The sequence below is a fragment of the Paroedura picta genome, chromosome 13 (genome assembly GCF_049243985.1).
Source record: "Paroedura picta isolate Pp20150507F chromosome 13, Ppicta_v3.0, whole genome shotgun sequence".
NCBI classification, from domain to species: Eukaryota; Metazoa; Chordata; class Lepidosauria; order Squamata; family Gekkonidae; genus Paroedura; species Paroedura picta.
Window position 1 is genome coordinate 17,003,640 of NC_135381.1, and position 20,691 is coordinate 17,024,330.

Genomic DNA, 20,691 nt, shown 5'->3' on the forward strand with positions numbered 1-20,691 from the left:
ATCGTTGCCCGCTTTTGAGTATCTCTAAATACTGTTGTTGTCCAACTTCCCTGCCCTGTTTATTGCTTGAAGCAGTCAGCTTTGTCAGGGAATCCCTCAGTGGTCTGTGTTTATAGTTTCTCTTATGGCCTTTTGCGGTTAATCTTTTTAAAAATATTTTTGAGGACCTTCTGGGAACAGAGGATTGGGCCTTAGTCCAGGATGTTTTTCTCAGCCTTAGCTCTTTTGCCTGTTTTAGTACTGTGACAAATACCCAAAGGGTAGCCATGTGAGTCTGCTGCATCCAAAACCACACTGAAATCCTAAGTGCTGCTATGCTCTTGTGAGTCCACTGAAGTCAGTGGACTTTTAAGGTTATAACTCTATTTAGTCTTGTAGCAAAAAGTTGACACCTTCAGATTTCACCAGTATGTTGGTACAGAAGCATTTGTGGATCAGAGCTCATTTTGAAAGATCCACGAAGAGTTGAATTAATTGAACAAAAACATATAGAAGGGTACCAAAAAACACACAAAAAACCCAACCCCCCCCCAAAAAAAACAAGCAAGGATGCTGATAGATGGAGAGATCAGAAGTCCAGCGTTCCAAAGGCACAGATATGTTATGTAATGTTACAGATGAAAACAAGATTCAGAAAAATACTAAGAGTCCAGTGAGAGGGGGTAATAAAGTCTTCAGACTGTTGATCAGTGGGCAGGACAAGGTGAATACTGTACTAAAACCAGGAAGGAGGGCTCTTACTTTCTGTTAGCCATCCATTGTCCCTTTGAAGCCCAAACCTAATAGTGTTGAATATGTATGTGAATCCCAATTTAACAGAGTTTCACAACTGCCAAGTTTTGAAACTCACTTGCTGAAGTATTGCAACATTTAAAGTAATAATAGAATACCCAAGGAAGTTGAAATGATCCTCCATTGGTTTCTTAATGTGTTATGATGTCCTGTCCTTTTCATGGCTCATGAAACTTTATGCTTCAGCAAACCTATTAATTTTTACAGTGGACGAGGCTCTTTATTGTGTTACTACTGGTGTCCTTACAGGATTGTTCAGAGGACAACGTGCACAAAAGACTATGAGGTTCTTAAATGTGCTTTATGAAAATTATCATTAATAGCCATTGTAGTTGCCATCTTTTGCTTGGGTGCTAAGAATTTATATTTTAAGCTTCAGTGTTTGACAGACCATTTGTCTCCTTGGTATGGGTTGTGATGCTGGAGGAGAAAATTCACCTGGCAGATTCCCAGCTTCTGATTAATGTGAGGCTAGAGTGTTTTGTTTTGTTTTGTCTCTAAGGAATAATGAAAGGAATGTCATAATTGTTCTTATGTTTTGGTATGCCTATTTTAGCCTTGGTTTCATTTTTTGTTGTTATTGTTCTAATGGTTTTAAATACGTGTTTTAATTATGCATGTTTTGAATCTGTTAGCCACCTTGGTGACCCTGATATGAGCAGAAAAGCAGGGTGATACTTTGTAGATAACTAAATAAATTTCGTGCTAATGCCTGAGACAATTCTCTGCCTTTATCTCATGACTTGGTGGCATCTGTGTGCACCTAAAGGATCTTCTGTTAGCACACGGCTTTGTATTACAGATGCCCTGGAGAATATGCTGGAGGCTCAACAACGTGACTCCAGTGCTCCTGGCAGGTTCCATGTTGGCAGTGCTGAATCCATGTTGCACATCCGTCCCGGCGGATATGCACCACAGCGGGCGCTCATAAACCCCTTTGCCCCATCTCGCATGCCCATGAAGCTCACATCCAATCGAAGGCGCTGGATGCATACATTTCCTATGGGTAAGAACTTCGCTTTTTCTTGTCTTCAGATGACTCCAGGATTCTCAGTATATCATAGCTATAATTTCTCATCAGATTTCCCCTAAGGAATCTTGAGATAGGATTGTGAAGCAGCCATGCTAATGTCCTGCTAGAAGAAACTAATATAAGAAATTAGCAAGGAACATCCAAGTAATCTTGAGTTCAATGGTTCAAATGAATAATTTTTAGCTGATGAGGAGGGAAGAAGAGTGAGGGAAAAATGCTGGAAAGGGGACTGATACAGTATTTTGGTCAGAAAGATAGTGGAAAAGCTTGATGTGTACCTTCATGTGAAATGTCTAGTAGTGGCATGTTGGACAGAAGCAGTAGGGAGTTTGATATGCGGAGGCAGTGCGCACCACGGCACCTCCTACATGCTTTTAGCTTGAGATCATACTAAAATGCCAGGTTGAAAGCTCTGCTACGATGCAACAATTAGTGTGGGAGGGTCTTCTCAGTGATTGGGGGAAGCAACCTGAGAGAGCAGGAGGGAAAGGGTGAAGGATGATGAAAATTTGTGATTGGGCAGGTCCCTCTGGAGAAGCCATCCAGATTCATCACCAGACTCGACAGAACATGGCGGAGATGCAGGGCAGCGGGCAGAGAGATTGGACCCACTCTTCAGCTGAGCTGTTGGAACTAGCCTATCACGAGGCAGCTGGAAGGTGAAGCCACCCAAAAGGAATATGCAGAACGTTTTCCTAATTTCACCGTAACAACAACAAAAAAAACCCCACACTGAAACTCCTATTGCCCATAGCAGCAAGAGTGTGGGACTCCATCTCCTACATCACAATCTAAACAAACTCCAGAGTTTCTTCTAGCCACTTATTGTTTGCTCGATAGGCTTAGACTTTTGATACTGTAAAGCAGGGGTAGTCAAACTGCAGCCCTCCAGATGTCCATGGACTACAGCAGATGTCCATGGACTACCGTGGATGCTGGCAGGGGCTCATGGGAATTGTAGTCCATGGACATCTCGAGGGCTGCAGTTTGACTACCCCTCTGTAAAGATTGGCACTCACTGAAGTTCTTGTTAGTACCTTGCGATCCTTGAGGGTCCATTAAAAGAGCAATCATGGTTATATATTTTAATTTTGCCTCTCCTCTGCAGAGCAGGTACATGCTTCTCCCCTCCTTTTATCCTGACAACAACTCTTTGAGTGGGTTAGGCTGAGTGTAAAACAGCTGATGAAGCTTCATGATTGATCTTGAATATCAAGGCTGAGTGGAGATTTGAACTCAAGTCTCCATCATCATCTGGCACTCTAAGCTCTGTGCCTCATATTCTGGATCCTGCTGCGGCAATGAGAAAATACTCAGAGTGAACCTTGCAAAGCCCATGATCAGATCATTAGAAGCTGCTCTTTAACTGTGAAAGCCATTTCCAGTAAATTATTTCCTTCTTTCTTCATATACTTGGCAAGAGCTTCTGCCTCAGTATTCTATTTTATTGCTTTGAGCTAAGAGCCCTTGTGGCAGAAGAATGTTCTGTCTTCCTTAAGCCACTTAGTAACGGCTTCCTTTCCTCCCCTCCAGGCACGTAGTTTCTCGGCATCCAGATGACAGCAACTCTTTCCTGAGCTTCAGTGGAATGGAAGATTATTCCAACCAGTTGATCAGCAGCAATGGTAACACGACCTGGAACACGGGTGCAGGGGAAATACTGTCAGAGTATGTGAAGATGGCTGTCTCTTTCCAAACTGATCTGGCCTCATCCACAAAATATGAAAGCTTCTTCTGGCATGTTACAATAGTAGATAGTTGTACTTTTTTGGTGGTTCTATGGTCTCTTTCATGTACCGATAGTGAGATTTTCTTGGGCATCCCAGATTTAATTGCAAATTGTATTAGGATTGTTGATTGCAAAGTGAAACTATGCCTGGGCTCCTTCCTCGGTTTCCAGACTCCAAGTGAATCATTTTGGCTGTTCTGTAAAAATTTGACCTTTGGTTTTAGAAAATGGTACCTAATGCAGTCAGATTCTTCTTTTGCACATTTCCAATTCATGACAATGGGGCGACAAGAGTATATATTCGAGATCTGTAATCTGCCTGTCAAGCAGGACGTTGAACGTTGTTTTATAGACAATAATTGATATTAATTGGTTTTAATAGTTTTATCGAGGGATTTTATTGGGATAAAATATGGGATTTTATTGTAATTTATTTATTTTGTAAACTGCCGTGAGCCCAAGGGGAAATTCAATAAATAATTTCAATAAATAAATTCAATAAATAAATTCAACAAACAAACAAACAAATAAATAATATTATGATATAAAATATTACAATATCTATTTTTACACCAGTATTCACATTCCCATTGATTGCATGCTCCAGTTTCATCACTGGGGAAGACTGTGGGAATTTTCTCCTTTGGGCACCGAAGTGTTCCTTTCCTTAGGTGAGAGCCCTGTCAGTGGTTAGACGCCTTCTGATGCAATAAAGTTATCCAAAAACGTCCATTCTAAAAGGCTTTTTTAAAGTTGGCATGAAAGATCTTGTTGCTTCCCTTAAAGTAAAAGTCTGTTTCCACTTCTTACAGGAATGAGTGTTAGAAACCAGAACAAGGATTCTATGGAAGACACAGTTCCTAATGCTGCTGATCCGAGTAAGCACAGTGGTGGTGGGATCAAGGAGGAGGTTGGTTTGTGTAGATGAGGGGGAAAGGGAGATGAAAGATCAAGTCAGATGTTCAGGAGCTGAGGGGTAAAAAGTCTCCTTTCTTCCTCCCAGGGATGGCAATTTTTAATGTTATATATCTGCTTCCTATGTAAAAGTCAATTTGATACAGTTCCATGAGAAGGGTTAAGGATATCCGCCAACAAATTTCTGCCTGTCTGCAATGTTTGTCTGGGAGTAAGCAATGGTAGCCAAAGTGGAACCCACTGCCTTTAAAAATGAAGTGCTATTTGGTTCCCAGAAAGCATAAAATTGCAGAATATACACAATCCCCTAATGCATTAAAGTGCTTTTTCTAGTTTCAGTACTTCAGTAATTGATGCCAATAGCTCCATTTAACTAAATGCTCTTGTTAGTAGAAAATGTTCATATGAAGAGTTAGAGTAGGTGCTTGACTTGGTTCTGTCTTTTCAAAAACTGTGTTCTGAATTTGTAGAGGATGCAGGGAAAAGGGGAGGCAAAAATCAGACTATATTCTTTAAATTAAAAAAAATTGATAAGGTATATTGTAGTTGAAGGGGGGTCCTCATCCTTTTTGAACCTGTAGGCACCTTTGGAATCTTGAGAAGCGGTAGTAAGCACCAACCCAACATGGATTTTGGAGGAGGTGGAACTAAACACAAAATACTACCTTCCTCCTCCCTTTGCAAAAAAAAAAATGCAAAAGGGGAGTGAAAAGAAACAAAGGAAGTCCATGGGGAAAGGAAGGAAGAAAGAAGTGTAATTAAAAAGAAGGAAAGCGTGTAGGGCGAATGAAACCAGAAACGTGGATGCTTGTGAATCTTCGTGATCCTCCAGAGGCTACTACTGTTGTATCTGTGGACAACCCTTTGCTAAGTTCTGCCTTACAAAGCCCCTCCCCTTTCTGAAAAGGTCAGCAGTTGCCAATGAAAATGCAGGCATATTGTATGCAGGTTTTAAGATAGCCTAGGACTGAGGGTTGATTTAAATCAACAGTAGTGTGGATGTGGAGGAACTCATAGTGAGTTTCAAAGGAAGCCATTTAGGAACAGGCTTTTTCAAAAAGCTGAGTTTTTAAAAAGTAAGTATTAGTTGAAACCACAGAGGACAGACAGCCATCTCAAAAGAGGCATTTCTCCTTCATTCAGGACAGAATGCCTTTTACATGGTGTCTGCTCCAAACATGCATCTCCTAAGGTCAGTGCATGCTGTTTCCCCAAGCAATATGCCCATTGAGGCAGATTTGGGCAGTTAGTTAATTAACACTAACTTGAACAATTAAAACCATTCAAAAATATGGATCTTGTAAATCTCAATTCATTGGCTAAGATGTCTTTAATTGGTTGACATTCCTAGTATGAAGCTGCTAAGAGAAGCAAGGGCCTCATGATTGTGAAGAAGTGTCTGCAAAAAGCTAAGGAAGCACCTATGGCCTCAGCAGTTTCCTCCATTCTGTGTCAGCTTTGGGTTTCTCTGTATGGAGTCTTGTCCCTGTTGCCCCATTTTTCTACATTCGCCTTAACTTTGGCAAACAGTTTTACCGTGGCCCCACTATAACCTACTAACTATGTCACAACATAGAGCCTCTTGTGGCTCAGAGTGGTAAGGCAGCAGGCATGCAGTCTGAAGCTCTGCCCATGAGGCTGGGAGTTCAATCCCAGCAGCCGGCTCAAGGTTGACTCAGCCTTCCATCCTTCCGAGGTCGGTAAAATGAGTACCCAGCTTGCTGGGGGGTAAGCGGTAATGACTGGGGAAGGCACTGGCAAACCACCCCGTATTGAGTCTGCCAAGAAAACGCTAGAAGGCGTCACCCTAAGGGTCAGACATGACCTGGTGCTTGCACAGGGGATACCTTTAGCTTTACCTTATGTCACAACTTAAGAAATGGAGCCTAAGGACAAAAGCAGGGCCTAGTTGAAGAATAGTTGGAAAAGGAACTGTCCGTTTATTACTACTCTTTGTTTCCTGCTGTTTTACACGTCCCCAAGAAGACTCATTCTTTTAACCCATAATTTATAAGTATGCTCAGGAGCTTGGATGAGAAATTTTAACGAAGGCTTATGGGAACTCTATATATAAATGCCTACTGGATTTCCATATTTAGAAGTTTCTTGACACTCTTAGATAATTCTGAATAGCTGATGAAGCAGAAGCCATTCTGCTTCTTCATTTGGAAGGCATATATATTTCAATAACTGTAGCTTCAGTAATGTCTTCTTGTTTAGTTGGAAGAAGGTTAAAACTAGCCCTTGTAATTTATTGTTGCCCTTCTTCTCTGGCTCCTTTAAAAAAAAACTTTAGATCAGTTATCTTCAGTTTCTCTGATAATTTATTTTAGTGAAAATTTGTACTGTTAGAAGAACAACAATTTCACGTGTATGTTTTTTTTAATTCTCAGGCATATATTATCTGGACTTACTAATTTATTAAATTGTAGTTTATCAATTAGCTATAGAGCATCACTTCTTGTCATTTTTTTTTACTTAGTTCTTCAACTGTTCTCCACATATGGGGATTTGCCTGTCATGCATAATTTGGAAAGGCAAAAAGACAGAATTGCCCCTTTTGAAGCAGAGACTCTTTTGCCCCTTGAATTATACTCTTTCAGCATGACTAAAGGCTATCCTATGTGTGTTCCCTGTACTTCAGGTATATCTCTCCAGAAATCAATACAGATCGAAGAACTATAAATAAGTTTCCTTTCTGAAGAGGAAACCAGCATTGCTCATTTCTCTCATGATTGTTAAAGGAGACCAGATCTTTTCTCTTGCCCTCACTGCTGAAATATCTTAGAAAGCTCATAAGGAAAATGTGGCCTAGGTCAAAGTAGATTGCAGCCATAGGAGCCTGATGTCCTGGAACACCAACGTGACATGGGGACTCTGCCTCAGAACATGTGTTTGAAAGTCCTGTTACAGTGTTCAGAAACAAGGCTTAACCAAAACAGGGACCGTTTTTGCAAGATTCTGTTTTTCCTCTCCCTCCTTGAGGATAAGAGTTTATTCTTGTTTGGGATACATCCAGCCTTCTGGGACCAAAAATGGGACAAGGCAACTTTGCCTCGGAAGAGGGCACTCTCTTCAAGCTTCCAGTCTTCTCTCAAGTCAAGGTATAGAAGGGAGAAGGGTCTTTAAAGCCTTACAGATTGCAAACCTGAAAGGCAATGAGGAGAGGAATACAAGATATGCTCTCCAGTGGCTGCAGGTGCCTGCACAGTGCCTGCATTTCTGCCGTCATTTGAGTCAAAAGTGTGAGCTTGAGGGTACACAGGCTAAGATGAGCACTTTCTCAGCATTTCCCTCCTGGGAAAAGTTAGGCTGTTTTTCCCAAACGCTACAGGAGCACTCAGGAGATTTGAGTCAGCAGTGGCTACGTATGCTTCCGCCATCTTCCCTTGTCTTTATCAAAGTGGCCTTTTGTGCAGCTGAACAATCTGATCTCTTCTAAAGACCACCCAGGGATCAGCAAAGGACACTTTAAAGAAACTGTTCAGTAAGCTGCCTACCTAGCAGTTGCCTTGCTAGATGCTGTGCAAATGGAATCTAGCTCCTCAGCCTCTGATCTACAAACAAGTTGCTCCTTGTGAGTTAACAACTGAGCAGTGGATCCAGGTTCTAAAGCAAACCTTACTGCTGTCACTTTCTTGGGCCAGAAGTCTTGTGGAGGCAATGCTGGTGGAGAAAGGACAAGACGGTGGCCTTCCATTTCCCCATGAAGGACAGTTTTCCTTCGCTCACCACTAAACAAACAATACTTTTACCTCTGTGCGGGCAACCTTTGGATGGAGGGTTTCTAAACCAAGAATGGTTGACAGGTGCCAGGGGATTTGGGTGACAGCAGGAAGTGCTTTTTCTACCCTCTAGGGATATATTGCGCTCTAGCTTTATAAACAAAAACAAACCTGTCTACAGGTACAGAAAAGTAAGCCCTCACTTTCTGAGCCTCCTCTCTTTGATGAGAGTTTATTCAACCATACTGGCTCAATTCCTGAGAGTTACCTTGTTTTCTCAATATGATTTCAGTGTGTGAGCAGGCCAGATGCTTCGTTGTGAGAGAGCTCTGTCTCGTCTCTACAAGGTGTTCCCTGATTATTTTCATATTCAATTTTTCTTTACATAGTTATAACTCAGGTTTAGTTCATGGGCTTCATTGAAGTCTGGGAGCTTGTGGGAGGTCTCTCCTCCTAAACAAAGTTGCCTTGCCCTGCCTTCTGGTCCTAGAAAGCAGTGAAAATGAACATAAGAATTTAGAAGTTCACCAGGTAAGAACTTCTTTTAATTTCTCTGTTCATTTCTGCCCTTCTTCTGCTATTTTTTTTGACAACTTGAACAATGTCCCTGTTTCTTTCCTCTGTTGCCACTGTGCCCTCCTGCCAAATGTGGTCCTTTTTTGTTGTCTGCTCCCTTCCCCTGTGTCTCTGGCACTCATTCAGGAGGAGGGCCCGGTCTTAATTCTCTGGTCTGGGCTTGAAATATTGGTGTTGTCTTGTGTTTTTGTTTTCCTTGGTATGCTTAATAATGGTGTTAATTCTGCTGCAGCTGTATTGGCTTGAGTTATATAATCAACAGACAATTCATTAACTTTTGAGTCCCAGTTGCATGATGGGAGTGAATTGGCATGGGCGCTGCATTGTTTAACAATCTCTGTCTTTCTTTCCCTCCCTCCCTCCCTCCCTCCCTCCCTCCCCTTGATGATTTTCATCGCCCCACCCACCCAACGTGCATCTTTTCATGCTCTCCCACTTGCTTCTGTGGCACCTTCCTCCTCTTTTTCTCTTTCCGATTCTTGCTCCTATCCTTGCCCCCCATTGATGCCCCGATTGCCTTCCTCCATATGACGAAACGAGGCAGTTCTGACACTGTCTGCTCCCCCTGTAGTGCCAGGCTTCTGTTGTACAGTCGGGGTGGACTGGAAGTCTCTCACCACTCCAGCATGCCTCCCCCTCACCACCGATTACTTCCCAGATCGTCAGAGTCTACAGAATGACTACACCGAAGGTTGTTATGACCTCCTCCCCGAGGCTGACCTAGACAGGTATGTGCCTCCTTGCCCGGTGGGGTGTGTGCCAATGCCATTAAAGCTGCCCTGCCTCTTGGGGCATCCAGGTCAGAGTTAAAGTCTCTAGAGCTGGAGAGGCGGGAAGTGTTATGAGCAGAGAGCAGCAGCAGTCAGTTGAGGATTGCTCTCTCCATGTGTGTTCTCTCAGCCCTTAAAAACAATTAAGATGTCAGTGCTCTTTTCTTTTTTTTTTTTTACAATAGTTTTATAATTTATACTACTTGGTTATTATTAATGCTTGTATATACTTTGAGAAGTGGCATATAAAAAGATACGTGCATTTCATCTAAGTGTATTAGTTTGCAAGTTGTTCCATTTAAACATTTATGGTCTTCTAGGTCACCTGCACGATTGAGTGTGGATTTGAAATCCTGTTCCAACCATCTTTGGGACAGGTAGTGAACTAAGTCGGGAGCTGGTGCTGCAGCCACCATACAGTTGGCTTGGCACTGCCTGAAATTTCGATGCCTGTTCTTGGCAGGTCTTTTGTGGGGGAGTTCCCTGACTTGGATGGCCCCAGCAAGCCTAATCTATGGAAGCCAAGCAGGGTCAGCCATGGTTGTTACTTGGATGGGAATCCATCCAGGAAGTCAAAAGTTGCTACACAGAAGCAGTCAATGGCTCACCTCTGAACAGCTCTTAACTTGGAACCCTATGGGGTCACCATAAATCAGCTGCAACTTAATGGCATACAAACATATGGGGTGCTCACAAGCATTATGCTTCTGCATATGCTTAAGTCATAAGATCATAGCAGCTTCATGTCCAGCTTTTAATTGGGGGAGGCAGGATTGTCCCAATCCAGATTTTACAGCAGCATCTTTTAGATTATTGTGTGCAAGAACAAGACGATTAATTGCCTGGTCCCCTGTGATGAATCTCTTCCACGCAGGAGGGATGAGGAAGGTGTTCAGATGACAGCCCACCAGGTATTTGAGGAATTCATCTGCCAGCGTCTGATGCAGGGTTACCAACTGATTGTGCAAAGCAAGCCCCAGAAGCCAGCTGCAGCTGTCCAGCCCCCTCTCAGCAGCAGCCCTTTGTACAGCAGGGGTGAGCAACTTTGCCTTCCTTGTTCTCCCGCCCTTTGATCAGAAAGGAACATGAGCTGATTTCCATTCTCCAGCCTAGGAACAGTGAGGTGCTAGAAGGGGCTACGGAACTTCCGAATGTGGCTGAGGGACTGTGTTTTGGAATTCTCCACGAGTTGAAACAAACCTTTCCTGCCAGCAGAAAGCCAAACCAAGATTTCTTCTTGCTGTATTTTTTAAAATTTATTAATGTATTTAACAATGGCATCCCCTGCTTAATTTCTGTAGTCCATTCTGTCCCCTCCTGCTACTGCATGCTTAGACTAGGCCAACTTTTAGAGATAAGTAGTGGCTGCTATCATCACACAGGCAGGTTATACCTTAAACATCCTGAGGCCCAGTACTGATGTTGCACTGAGTGTGCAATGTGCTCTTTGGGAACTAGTTTCAGAGGGGCTTATGTAGGAGGACTGACAGGTGGTTTGTGTCCTGTGGATCAGACTCATCTGTCCAACGCCCACCTGTTATGCCACAGTCCCCTTGCTTCAGGGTGTTTAGCAAAAACTGAGGATCTTGCCAACAAGTTCAGAGAAGATGCTTAGGGGAGGATTAAAATCCATATCTTCTTAAATTCTTCACTGGTTGGGAATATGGTGGAGTTTTGTTGGGCAGACTCAGAAGATAGGTATATTTTCTCTCTCTTTTCTCTCTCTCTCTCACTTTCTCTCTGTGGTCCACATCTAGGACTTGTCTCACGAAATCGACCCGAGGAGGAAGATCAGTACTGGCTGAGCATGGGCCGGACCTTCCATAAAGTGATCCTGAAGGACAAAATCATTACAGTCACTCGCTATCTACCAAAGTGAGTATCCATCATGGGGAATGGTTGTTCTCCAAGCACTTGTGAACTGATCCTCCTTCCCATGGGATTCATGGCTTTATATTCCATAGAGAAGCAGCAGAAACCCATCAGTGAGTGGGAGTAATTTGGGTTTAAAAGAGCTCTGCTTCGTTCTCTCTTGCATATAGAGGAAGTAGGAACCTTAGATGATGGAACCACAGTACCCCATATATATTTTCGAGTTTACATTAAAAAGTTACCAGAGTGGCAAGAATTTATTCTGATCTTTTCAGGTATCCATATGAATCTGCTCAGATCAACTACACCTATAGTTTGTGCCCTTCCCACTCTGACTCAGAGTTTGTCTCCTGTTGGGTGGAGTTCTCCCATGAGAGGTTGGAAGAATATAAGTGGAATTACTTGGACCAGTATATCTGCTCTGCAGGTTCAGAGGACTTCAGGTAGGCATCTGTCCTGTGCCCCCACTGTTTTTCCATGCATGTCTGCAGATTGTCCTTAATAAATAGTTGAGGAGCTTGTGGCTGTTTGAAAGGCAATAGGAAAACCACTGAATACAGAAAAAATGTAGTGTTGGGTGATGCTGCTGATAACAAGCTTTATCCCTTTTTGCTAAACTCAAATCTGAAATCCCAGCTTATTTAGCAGATACTCCAGCCTTTAATTAAGGCTTATCCATTTGTTTATAGAAATGGTTTCTTAGTTTTAAACCAGCAAGCTAGTATAATGTTCTATGAGCTAGTCAGGGTGTTCACCTGTTTGCCATTGTTTTTTCCCCCTTGTTATTGCATTTGAATACCTTGGGAGAAGCTCGTGTTTAGCCATTAGGTGCTCATTAAAATTGTATAGGGTATAAAGTGTTCTTCTTGATGCATTTCCTTCTTAGTCCTTCTGTTTTTAATTCTGTGCAGTCTCATTGAGTCGCTGAAATTCTGGCGTACACGCTTCCTTCTGCTGCCAGCCTGCGTCAGTGCCACAAAGCGCATTACGGAGGGCGAAGCACATTGTGATGTGTATGGTGGTAAGCCTCACTCAGACGAGGAGGAGTGGCAGCTCTTGGATGGCTTCATCCGCTTCGTGGAGGGACTGAACCGTATTCGCAGGCGTCACCGGTCAGACAGGATGATCCGGGTGAGCCAGTCGTTTTGGACAAAGCTATGTGAATTTCAGCGCCATTTCACGTGTTATGCAGGACAACGTCAGATTTGCCACTGGCTATACCCTTTACAATGGGGAAAGCACTGGCAAACCACCCTGTATTGAGTCTGCCATGAAAACGCTAGAGGGCGTCACCCCAAGGGTCAGACATGACCCGGTGCTTGCACAGGGGATACCTTTACCTTATACCCTTTACAAATAGCTCCACCCAACCCTGGTTCTCTGATAGCTGTTCCTGTGCTATGCGTGTCTGTCTTATTTCCTCCCTTTGACCAAACCATACTTACATGTGACAGAGTGAGCGCCAGTCTGTATTTTTGTAATTTTATGGGGATTTTAATGGGGGTTTTAAATGTTGAATGTTAACCTCCCATGAGCTGGTGTGTCTGAGAGTGGCAGGCAATGAATCAAACAACAATAATATACATTTATGCTAGAATAAAAACATGTAAACTTACTCTTGGTTATTCATACCACCTTTGTTGTGCATATAAGGCTGGAAGTCACAAAGGAAGCTGGCACCATGAACACCAACGTAGCACGCAACGATTCATACATATCCTGGAAGTCTTTCTTTAAAATCATAATGAAGCAGAAAATGCTTATAAGCCTCATGATAAAGTTTGACTCCTGAAGCTGAAGAATCTGTGCATGGCCCCGATTAATGTCAGATGAGAGCTTATGGAATTATTTATGGCATACCATAAACTACTTGGGAGGACAGTAGCAGTATACACCTGGCAAATACATTCCAGTTTATTTCATGCCCAAACTGTTCTTTATCAGGGATGTGGCAATAGAGAAATGCACCTCCTTTTGGAAGCTTTGCTACCTGTTTAATTGATAATTCTTCCCAAGAAAACCTGAGAACTAGAGTTCAGGGCCTGAGAAGAGAGATGCACTATCAATGGCAAAACTAGAAAACCTTTGTGTAAAGCAGTGGTCCCCAACCTGCGGGCTGCGGCCTGGTGCCGGGCCGCGGCTCCCTCTCCCCGCCCCCCCGCAGTAAAAAACTTCCCAGGCCGCAAGCTTGCGGCCCGGGAAGCTTCTTACTGCGGGAGGGTGGGGAGAGGGAATCAGGGCCGGGCCGCACATCGCGCATGCGCGGCCTGTGCGGGCGTGGCCCGATGCACGGGCGTGGCCCGCAGGTGCGGCCCGATGCCCTGCCGGTCCCCAGCCTCAGAAAGGTTGGGGACCACTGGTGTAAAGCACCTACAATTCCTAGGGGTGTGTTTTTGTGTGTGTTTTGGAGAAGGCATGAGAAAGCTGGTTTATAATTCAGGTAAATCAATAAATATTGTCCTGATGAAGAGCTAGCTGCTTAAATATTTCATTGCTCTGCCCCTCTCCTCTCCTTTTTCCCGTTAGAAAAATGCAGTGAAAGGCTTACAAATGGTCGGTCCACTGTCCACTCATTCGCTGGAACCATCTGGGCCTCCTCCTGTGGGCAAGAAGGGGACCTCTGCACTTTCAGCTCTCTTGGAGATGGAAGCGAGTCAGAAGTGAGTCGGATAAATCGAGGACAGTGACACCTGCTTTATTTTTAAACACGAAAATGAACTCTGCAGAGGTTTCTCCTTGATATTTCCTATTCTCTGTTCCATGTTCCATGGCATTCCTTTGGGGAAAACCGTGTAATTGTTCTTTTCAGCAATCGTGTTTTGTGGTTGCATCCATTTGATTTCTGTCTTGTGAGTTTAATTTATTTTTACTTGTATACAATGCAGTATATCATATTTGTGCTAGGTCTTAGTTTTTCCCAGCGGTTGAAATAACTTTGGGATGCCGCCGTGCAGATCTTCTAAAGAATCATTTCACAGAAACAAAGACGCAGTGTATGAACAAGGTCATTCAGGTAAAAGGGGTCATATTTTGACTCCAGAAAGGTTTGTTTTTCCTGCTGCTAGTCTTTGAATTCCCATCTCAGCTTCCCAACTCTGGAATCATCCTGAGTCCTGGACCTCTGAATAGATAACTGTGGCTTTATAGGCAGCCAATAATTCATTAGGGAACTTTGCTTTAACTTAGAGTGGGCAGGAGTGCATTTGTAAGGCAGCTGAAGGCTGCATTGTTGTAGATTTCATTAACATATAGCCATTTGAATTTATTATTTTACTGCTTCTGTTCTTTTTTTCACTTTCTGTGCTAGCAGTATGTTCAGTTCATCCCTCCGTTGTACTTCTGGTTCCTTTTTACTCTTCATTTTTGTTTGTAATATTTTCTTTCTTACAGTGCTTTAATAAATGGCTTAATTTGTTTCAGTTAAGCTCTGGAGTCTGTGTGTTCCGTACTTTTTCCACATTTGCCCTCTAGAGCCCATTCTTCATGTACTTCATTTATTATTCAGTATTGCACATTTATCATTCAGTAATTGGAATTCACATGCGAACAGCAGGCTCACATTGTAGGTTAACATGAGGGGTTTTGTTCATCCCTGATCCAGAAAGAGGACTGTCTTTATGTTCTGACCTGCCCATCCCTTGTTTTCCAGGACTCTGGGGGAACAGACAGCAGCTGCAGCTGGAAAAGGCTGTGTCCAACCATCAGAGAGTGGCAGTGTTGCAATTACACCCACCTATGTGGACAGCCCACGCAAGGTACTTACTGGACCACTTAAAGAGGGAGGGAGGAGGGTACAGATAGTTGGTCTGGTGCATGTGACTAACATGGACCCATAAAATAAACATTCCAGAATATTTCTGACGTCACTAACAGGCATGACAGGGTGTTGTCCGTTTTGTTCGCCACACTTCAGGGCCGTTGGAATTCTGGCTCAGCACCGTTCCTGATGAAACAAGAAGAGCAGTAATTTATAAATGAGAACCCATCTTGCCAGGCTTTTAGGAAAATGTTTGCAGGACTATTTAGCCTTCATGTGGCCTGTTCATTGTGACTGTAGCAGCTCCTGTCATCTTCTGTGCTTAGTCATCTCAGTGTTTTTCCAGTTCAGGTTGCCCAAAAAGACTGATACAGCACTGGTGTATTTAAAGACCGTATGCCCCATCTTTGCTCCTGATACAGTGGGGGCTCAAGGCAGCCCACAAACATAAAAAACGTACAGGAATACAAAATCTGCATCTGAGTTTGTGGCAGATGAGCAACTTAAACCGTGGAACTGTCCGGTGCACAGTTTTAGCCCCTAATGTTATGCAGCCCTGTACTCAACTGACACACTTTGCAGTTCGCTTTGGTGCTGCACCAGGAAAGAAATGAGACATGTGACGAATAAATGAAATGGAAACCTCAGGAAGCTCCATTGTCCCATCAAGCGATTAGATCGCCAACGGTCTTTGTTTTGGATACCAGTAGTTGGACTGCTGTTAGGATGTGGGGTTGAGACACAGGACTCACCAGCTGCTCCCGGTCTGGAAATCAGACAGACTTGACTCTCACAAAGTTGTCTTGAACATAAATAAGGGGCTGTGGCTACATGGCAGAATATGTGCTTAGAGAGTAGAGGGTCCCAGATTTGATGACATGGCGTCTCATTAAAAAGATCAGGTGGGTAGGTGCTGTGAAGAACCTTGATCTGGGAACTTGGGGAGTCATTGCCAGCCTGAGTAGACATGGCTAACCTTAATCGACCAACAGCATGTCTCAGCATAAGGCATTTTCATATAAGTTCATAAGCCTTCTAAGAGAAGAATAGTGCAGCCCTGAGCCATATGGGAGGACGGTATAGAAATCGAATGAATGAATGAATGAATGAATGAATGAATGAATACACTTTCCTTAGGAGTAAATTTCTCTGAGTAAGAAGGATTCTGAATAGGCCTATTACAGATTGCTCCCTTAAACACAGCAAAAGCAATGTAAAAATAACAGCCCAGGAAAGGAATTCTATCTCTCATTCTTATTGTGCCTGTTTGAACAAAATGGCGATGTTTTGCTCCCTTACTCCTGCAGCTGCTTTCTGGCCTTTGAACAGCTATTCCTCGTCCTGGTGTTTTGCAGGGCTCTCTGCCACTATGCAGCTTTCTTAACATGAAGGGCTTCACATTGCTCCTAGTAGATCTTGGCCTGGGATGTACTTTGTGGTCATGGCTATGATTCTGTGAGAATAGAATGTGGAAGTGGGCACCGAACGTGGTTTCCCAAGATTCTCACCTATGAAATATACTTTGCTTTTTGAAAATAGTTTGACTTTGCCTACTAACTTGTTAGGCTTCTTGAGACAATTGACAATAATGTTTTTGCCAGTACAGCGAAGCCAAATGAATTAAGACATTGTCATTCGGAGAAGTTGGAGAGAAGTAGCCAACGAGGTTTTTCAGTAGGGTTGGAGCAATGTTCTTGTCCTTCCTGTGCCTAGCAATCAATAATAAATCATGCAGAATAAGAGGCATGACAAAAATGTGCCCTTCTGTTCATAATTTCTTGCCTAATTCTGCCTTTCTTGGTGCACAACCTTAAGCTCTCTATTTGCAGCTCTCCAACAGAAGGGCAGTGGTTACAGGCACTTTGTATTCTGGGGGCCTTGTTTGGATCGAAATCCCTGTCTTGGGTATCTTGTGTCCTTCCTCCTTCCTTGCGGTAGCAGATCTGCACAACTTTGTGTCTTTTATCCTCTTGTTCCTGCTGCTGCTGCTTCCTGCAATGCCTTCAGGATGGGACCTTCTTTATGGATTTTGTTCGAAGCCCACGCACAGCATCTGCCTTCCATCCTCAGGTCAGTTTTTAGATCAGGGTATGTCTTTTCCCCTCCTGTATAAAAATCCTTAAAATAATTGCCATAGCATTTTCCTCTTTACAGCATCTGAAGAAGTGAACTTTGACTCACAGAAATGCATGCTGAAATAAATATTGTTAGTCTTCAAGGTGCCACTAGAATTTTGTTTTATGCCTGGCAAAGCCATAAAATGAGTTTAAAAGTCTGAAACAACTTTCTGAGGTCTGATTGTGAGTTAATTCTATGAAGACTGTTTTATGAATGTTTGCCTTCCATCTTTTAAAGGAAAAAATCTTTGGCCCTGCAGCTAAGTCAGGCAGGCAGGATTTTACAGAGTTGCCTAGTAAGAAAAAAAAAATACTGCTTCTATCTTCTGCTGTTCTGGCCAATAAGTACAAAGTAATTCAGATATTTTGTAGGATTTTGGCACACTGTAATCATTTTGATTATATCTTATCTCTTTAACTTTGGTTAGATCAAATTAAACTACGATACTGTAGCTGTTTGTTTACACCAGGGGTCGTCAAACTGCGGCCCTCCAGATGTCCATGGACTACAATTCCCATGAGCAGCTGCTGGGCTTGGTTCCTTCCCTCCTCCGCGCCTCCTCTCACAAAGCTTCAACATAATGTGCTGCCGATGGTGGATGGGAGCTGGCAACTGCAACCTGTCTCTTTTTCATGCGGAGGCTTTAGGGGCTCATGTTCTTTTCAGGAGGCTTCTTTTATTGTTCCGTCTGCTGCAGCTTCTGAGTCTCCTACAGAACATTGCACAATATGGGAGGAAGCCGTTGTGTGATATATCATAGAAGTGGCAGAGCCGGACAGGGAAAGAGAAGGTTGATGTCAAACTGTCAGTGGTTGCTTTGAAAACATTTAAGAGAAATGTGTGTGTCTTAAAAGCAAAGAGACCGTTTGGTGGTGATTTTGCAATTGGAGTTTTTCCAGGCTTGGCTTTGATGAAATACAAATGGCTCATGGATATGCAGAGTCACACATACACTACCTTGCTCTCCAAGGCAATCCACGCTTCTGCTGTGCAAATGCTCTATGCTGATTGCATGGTGTACTCTGGTCCCTGTCCGAGGGGATGTGTGAAGCAGTGATCCCCACTGCATTGCCTGTTGGCACCATGGCACCTGCCAGTGTGTTTCCTGGCACCCACTTCCCCAAAGCATCTCATCCTCAAAGAGGAAATCCTTGTTTTCTTCTGCTTCACCAGAGTAGGAGGTGCTTCAGAAGACCCTAATAGGAATTATATTTCTGTCTACAGGCAGTGCTTGGCTTAGAACTTACTACCATTTTGTGAACATCCAAAAGTTTTGTGATTGGGCCCAACCCCCTCCCCCCCCCCAGCAGCCATTTTGTGGTGAAGGTTACTGCCTGTTTCACAATTCCAAAATTTTCCTTAGGTTCAACAAGGCTGGTGACCTCTGGTCTAGACCAGGGGTAGTCAACCTGTGGTCCTCCAGATGTTCATGGACTACAATTCCCATGAGCCACGGGTCAACCTGTGGTCCTCCCGCAACCTGTGGTCCTCCAGCAAACGCTGGCAGGGGCTCATGGGAATTGTAGTCCATGAACATCTGGAGGACCACAGGTTGACTACCCATGGTCTAGACTACAACCATAAGTTACTTTAACTGTCAGCACCTCTTTTCCAAGGAACTGTTAGGTGCCCCCAGAGAATGAGGGATCCACAGAAAATTTCCGAGCCCCCTCATGTTAACTACACTTTCGGTATAAAACCAGATTAGGCGGCTAACCTTTGGACATAGGTGCCTGTAATAACATGTACTCCCAGGTCAGTCTGTGAGTTAGAGGTGATGGGGAAATCGTAATGAATTGCATGGCAGCATTAATGTCTTGCCTCCTCAAGGTCTCCATTGATCAGACTGCTCCTCCAGTCCTGGAAGGCAGCATGTTGATCAACTCAGGACAGTCCACAGACCGGAGCAACACTCAAGCCTTTGCCAGCTCTCAGAATATAGGAGACCAGGGATCCTCTGCATCCGGTTCCATTGAGAACAGGTACAAGAAGGAGGGAGAACCGTGCTGTTCCTGTCTTGCGGCAATGTCTAAACCAGGGGAAGTCAACCTGTGGTCCTCCAGATGTTCATGGACTACAATTCTCATGAGCCCCTGCCAGCGTTTGCTAAACCACCGTAGCGGGAGCAGAAGCATGATAGAATCTGGATCAAATCCCCACTCTTGCCATGGAAACTTGCTGAGTGACCATGGGCCAGTCACATTTTGTTAGCCTAACCAACCTCACAAGGTTGTCGCAAGAGTAAATTGGAGGAAAGGAGAATGATGTAAGCCACTTGTGGTCCTGCTTGGAGGGAATGGCGGGGTATAAAAGAAGTAAATAAATAATATTGGGCTACAGGAGTTTGATGGGTTAGGAAGGGCTCTGTTTCAAGGCTCTGCCTGCAGCCCTCCCTTTCTATGGATCCACTCAGGATTTTGCTATCTTCTGTTCTGGGGGAATGGAAAATGCATTTCTCAGGGAAGGGAGACAGTTCTGACTTTTGAATAGATGAGCTAAGAAGATGTTAATCTATTATTTATACTGAATATATACTGAAGGGCAAGAAACATTTCCCCAAAATTAAGCAAACCTGCAGCAAATAATTTTTATTTTAACTTTGCAGCTCTCAGCAGTTTTATGCAGGCTCTCTAACATCATCGTCTACTTTGATAGAGATCCTTGAAGCCATGAAACACCCCACGTGAGTGCTGCATTCTCTCTGTCTCTGTCTCTCTCTCTCACCTCCTTTGCCTCTTGAACAGTCCCTTTTCTGGAACAGAGTACAGCAGATGGCAATTTTTTCCATTTTCAGAAGCAATACCAAGGCTTCTCTTAGCACACCATTCTTTGGCTTCTTGCCAAATTTGGAGAAGTTTGCAAGACTTGGAGTTTAGGTGCATCTGGCACAACCTGTTCATTCAGGGAGACTGGAAGAACATTGGGGGGATTCTTCTTTTGGGGACAGGGGAGAGTTTTTGAAGTCTGTACTAACCCGTCCGTTGTCTTCCTGGTCCTTAGCACTGGGATCCAGCTGCTGTCAGAACAAAAAGGTCTCTCGCCATATAGCTTCATCAGTGCCGAGGCAGTCCACTGGCTGGTGAACACAGTGGAAGGGGTGCAGACTCAGGCCATGGCCATCGACATCATGCAGGTGATCTTTATGTCCATCAAGAAGAAAGTCTGCATCTGTAGCTGTTGCTTAAAGCAGTTTGTCCCAGCATCAGCCAGAATGCTCACCTACATTACAAATGACAAGCATGTTCATTAACAAGCACATTGTTCCGATGGGCAGGTTTGTACGGAGAGATCCCTGCTGGTGAGTGCCAGGCCACCATCAGCTGTTGTCGTATATGCCTAAGAAGGAGAGGAGAGTTAGATAGGTACCCTACATCAATTCGCAGCCCTATTTGTGCCTGGGTTGT

The 20,691-nt window shown here is 43.7% G+C and overlaps 1 protein-coding gene across 8 annotated transcripts in view; it reads left to right on the forward strand.

Annotated features, from left to right (window-relative positions):
* DEPDC5 (DEP domain containing 5, GATOR1 subcomplex subunit) overlaps nucleotides 1-20,691 on the forward strand; it is a 55,111-nt gene that overhangs the window by 23,580 nt on the left and 10,840 nt on the right. For 3 of the 8 annotated variants that reach the window (XM_077307835.1, XM_077307834.1, XM_077307840.1), the window contains 15 exons: nucleotides 1,595-1,798; nucleotides 2,349-2,484; nucleotides 3,359-3,450; nucleotides 4,367-4,432; nucleotides 9,315-9,498; nucleotides 10,415-10,575; nucleotides 11,298-11,415; nucleotides 11,688-11,855; nucleotides 12,324-12,543; nucleotides 13,939-14,072; nucleotides 15,062-15,167; nucleotides 17,177-17,239; nucleotides 19,118-19,269; nucleotides 19,893-19,970; nucleotides 20,288-20,420. In XM_077307835.1, coding sequence (XP_077163950.1) covers nucleotides 1,595-1,798; nucleotides 2,349-2,484; nucleotides 3,359-3,450; nucleotides 4,367-4,432; nucleotides 9,315-9,498; nucleotides 10,415-10,575; nucleotides 11,298-11,415; nucleotides 11,688-11,855; nucleotides 12,324-12,543; nucleotides 13,939-14,072; nucleotides 15,062-15,167; nucleotides 17,177-17,239; nucleotides 19,118-19,269; nucleotides 19,893-19,970; nucleotides 20,288-20,420 — 2,015 coding nt within the window. Of the gene's footprint in view, nucleotides 1-1,594; nucleotides 1,799-2,348; nucleotides 2,485-3,358; nucleotides 3,451-4,366; nucleotides 4,433-5,820; nucleotides 7,728-9,314; nucleotides 9,499-10,414; nucleotides 10,576-11,297; nucleotides 11,416-11,687; nucleotides 11,856-12,323; nucleotides 12,544-13,938; nucleotides 14,073-15,061; nucleotides 15,168-17,176; nucleotides 17,240-19,117; nucleotides 19,270-19,892; nucleotides 19,971-20,287; nucleotides 20,421-20,691 lie in introns of those variants that run through there. The other 5 variants (XM_077307836.1, XM_077307839.1, XM_077307837.1 and 2 more) reach the window with 5 other exon arrangements.